Raw genomic sequence first — 2,522 nt, 5'->3', positions numbered from 1 at the left:
TTAACGTTATATGTAACCACACACGTACCTTTGAACAGATTCGGTGCAATTTTGACTACTACTACAGTACTTGCACCACCATCCCTGATTCCCTTCGTTATATATGTAGGCTATTCATCAGCTTCGACGGAAACTTAATAGGCCTTACTGAGGACTCGTATTTGTTGTTTTCCACAGAGTTGCACATCTAAAGCTGTTTACGCTTAATGACACAACCATACTCTAGGTTCTTACAACATGTATCACTAAAAAAATATGCCTGAAACCGGCTCAGATTTATCATTTGAAGAACTTCTGTCTAACGCCGAAAGGTCCACTGATTAATCTCAGATAAGAAAGTATAATACATACTCCAAGTATTGAAATACACGCCATCGTGTTGGGATTCAATATTTCGACATTAATTATGTCATCATCAGGAATGATGTCCAACGCCATACTTGCAAGTGGAGTGTGTTGTTTACTATTTACATTGGACAAACGACATAGAAGGTAGTTTGTGATTGGCTGAGGGCCTTGCAGCTAAGCCAAACTTCATTGTTAGTCGTCTTCTGATTATGTTTGTTAGTTATGTAGCAACTTTTGATATAAATTCTCATTTTTGGTTACAGTTTCCCCAAATTCACGATTGCCGACAATCAAATTATGTTACAATTTAATAGTATTGACATTTTTGTGCAAAAGCCAGGTAGCCCGGATTGGTGGGTCACAGAATTGAACGTTTTCGATCCTCAACCCCCGGTCTATTAGATACCTACAGTCTAATGAACACTAGGAAAAACAAAGTAGACTACCGGGCTTTATGTAATGGTCCAGAACGCAATGTCAGTAAACAACGCAACGACAAGCAAGAAAGGTGGTCCACTACAAAGTAGGTATTTTTCATTCAGTAATGACTATATTGTTCTATTCTACATTCGATTGAAAATATTAAACTAAATGAAATGAAATTGTAAAGTTTTGTATCGGATAATTTTTTTGAAAAAAATCACTAAGATTTGAATAGTGGTAATATGGAAAAAAAACATTACGTAGCTAGAGTAAGACAATTTTTTAGTAATACGCTATCTCGCACTGCAAAATAAATGGTAAATTAACAGTACTGTTTAAAAAGGGAAACGGTTGTATAGAACTAGGGTGGGGCTTTAAAACCTCCCTGATAAAACAAAGACAGGCAAGGTGTGGGTGATTATCTTCAAATAATTACTAATGTATTATTACAGAAATGCTTAATAAAACTGTTTATATATAAATACTTGAATACAGGTTTCCCACACCACTTTGGATGCTTATTCATGGTCTAATTTTAGAGGGATACATGCTTATATCATGTCCCTATCCTTGAATATTTAATCTTTAGGTCAGACTTTTTATACAGTACCTTGTTTTGCAAACCTGCCACCCTCCAATATTGAAAATTTAAAATAAACAAAATTTTATATTTGGAAAATAAAAGATTTTCTTTTTATTACACCCACAGCTGCCTTGAAATCTCCAAAAATAAGATAGGCCTATAGATGTATATATTTCAGTCTATTGATATGAATTTAAAGTATTTACCCATCCCATTAATACATATTTAACCGTAATAATATTTTATTTTTATTTTATCCTCCGTCAGGATGTTTTTGGCAAAAATATTTACTTAAAAAAAACATACTTTTATTTTAATTTTTTCCACCTACCTCTGATAAAACAAGGAATTAAAAGGTCATGTATCAGGACAAGTAATAGGGAACCATTTCAAATTAAACAATATTTTAATAAATTGCTTCTTATTTCTCAGATTGTTTGATCTTGATTTAATTGAGCAGAAAGACGATTTGTGCTTAGTGCATTACATTGGCTGGGACAAAAAGTACGATGAATGGAAAGCAATTGAATATGTTGTGGATTTGAAGAGCGTGAATGAGAATGCTGAAGATCTCCTAATTCATTCCATCAAGGTGAACATCAAACAAACCCTAATAGCATCATGCGTCCAGAACCCAGATGTATTAATTTATATACAAACACAACAGGAAACTTATGAAAATTTGTTTTCAAGTGTGGACAAATATTTAAGTTTAAAAGAAGCTGCTGCTATATTTGGTAACAATTTTTATTACCGAATATTGAACGAACATGGTGATACCGTTTACATTGCCCCTGAAACACTTACAATAAGATTGAAATGTAACGGAGTACTTGTCGAATATACAACTGACCTCAAGAAAGTAATTACTCATAAAGGCTTCTCTTGCCTAATAAAATTTGTTAGAGTCTGTGGTAAGGTGGCAGATATCCCACCTATTTAATTTCATTAGCAATTAGAGATTTGATATTGAATATTAATATTCATTAGTCTAAATAATTGTAGCTGTTTTTATTGCCGTTGTGATATTTTAATCATGGAGTTATGTTCAATGTTTATATTTTTATTTGTTTTATTTGCACATTTGCAAGGCATTGTTTCACTTCATTGGACAGTTACTGTTAATTCTCACAAAGTCCTGCAGTTTATTATTCATGCAAATTGGAAT

General features: G+C 32.8%; 1 protein-coding gene across 2 annotated transcripts; it reads left to right on the top strand.

Moving 5' to 3' along the window:
• The first annotated feature begins 622 nt into the window (after positions 1-622).
• On the top strand, positions 623-2,516 carry LOC117122061. Of its 2 annotated transcripts, XM_033267524.1 has the most exons (3): positions 623-871; positions 1,787-1,991; positions 2,029-2,516. In XM_033267524.1, the coding sequence occupies exons 1-3, from the start codon at positions 765-767 to the stop codon at positions 2,062-2,064; spliced, it is 348 nt and encodes a 115-aa protein (XP_033123415.1). In that variant the 5' UTR covers positions 623-764; the 3' UTR covers positions 2,065-2,516. The 2 variants fall into 2 exon arrangements, with proteins under 2 accessions (XP_033123415.1, XP_033123414.1); XM_033267523.1 differs by having other exon boundaries at positions 1,787-2,516.
• The last annotated feature ends 6 nt before the right edge of the window (positions 2,517-2,522 follow it).

This window comes from Anneissia japonica, unplaced genomic scaffold, assembly GCF_011630105.1.
Source record: "Anneissia japonica isolate Jap-2015-1 unplaced genomic scaffold, ASM1163010v1 scaffold169333_len2514_cov194, whole genome shotgun sequence".
Lineage (NCBI taxonomy): Eukaryota > Metazoa > Echinodermata > Crinoidea > Comatulida > Comatulidae > Anneissia > Anneissia japonica.
Note: the sequence above shows the minus strand (reverse complement) of the source record. Positions and strands in the feature narration are given on the sequence as shown.

What these genes read in the sequence shown, in the direction of transcription:
- LOC117122061 (XM_033267523.1), top strand. Translation starts at nt 765, where the DNA reads ATGAACACTAGGAAAAACAAAGTAGACTACCGGGCTTTATGTAATGGT. An exon ending in GAAAGGTGGTCCACTACAAA is followed by an intron (nt 872 to 1,786) that starts GTAGGTATTTTT and finishes CTTATTTCTCAG; the next exon opens with ATTGTTTGATCTTGATTTAA.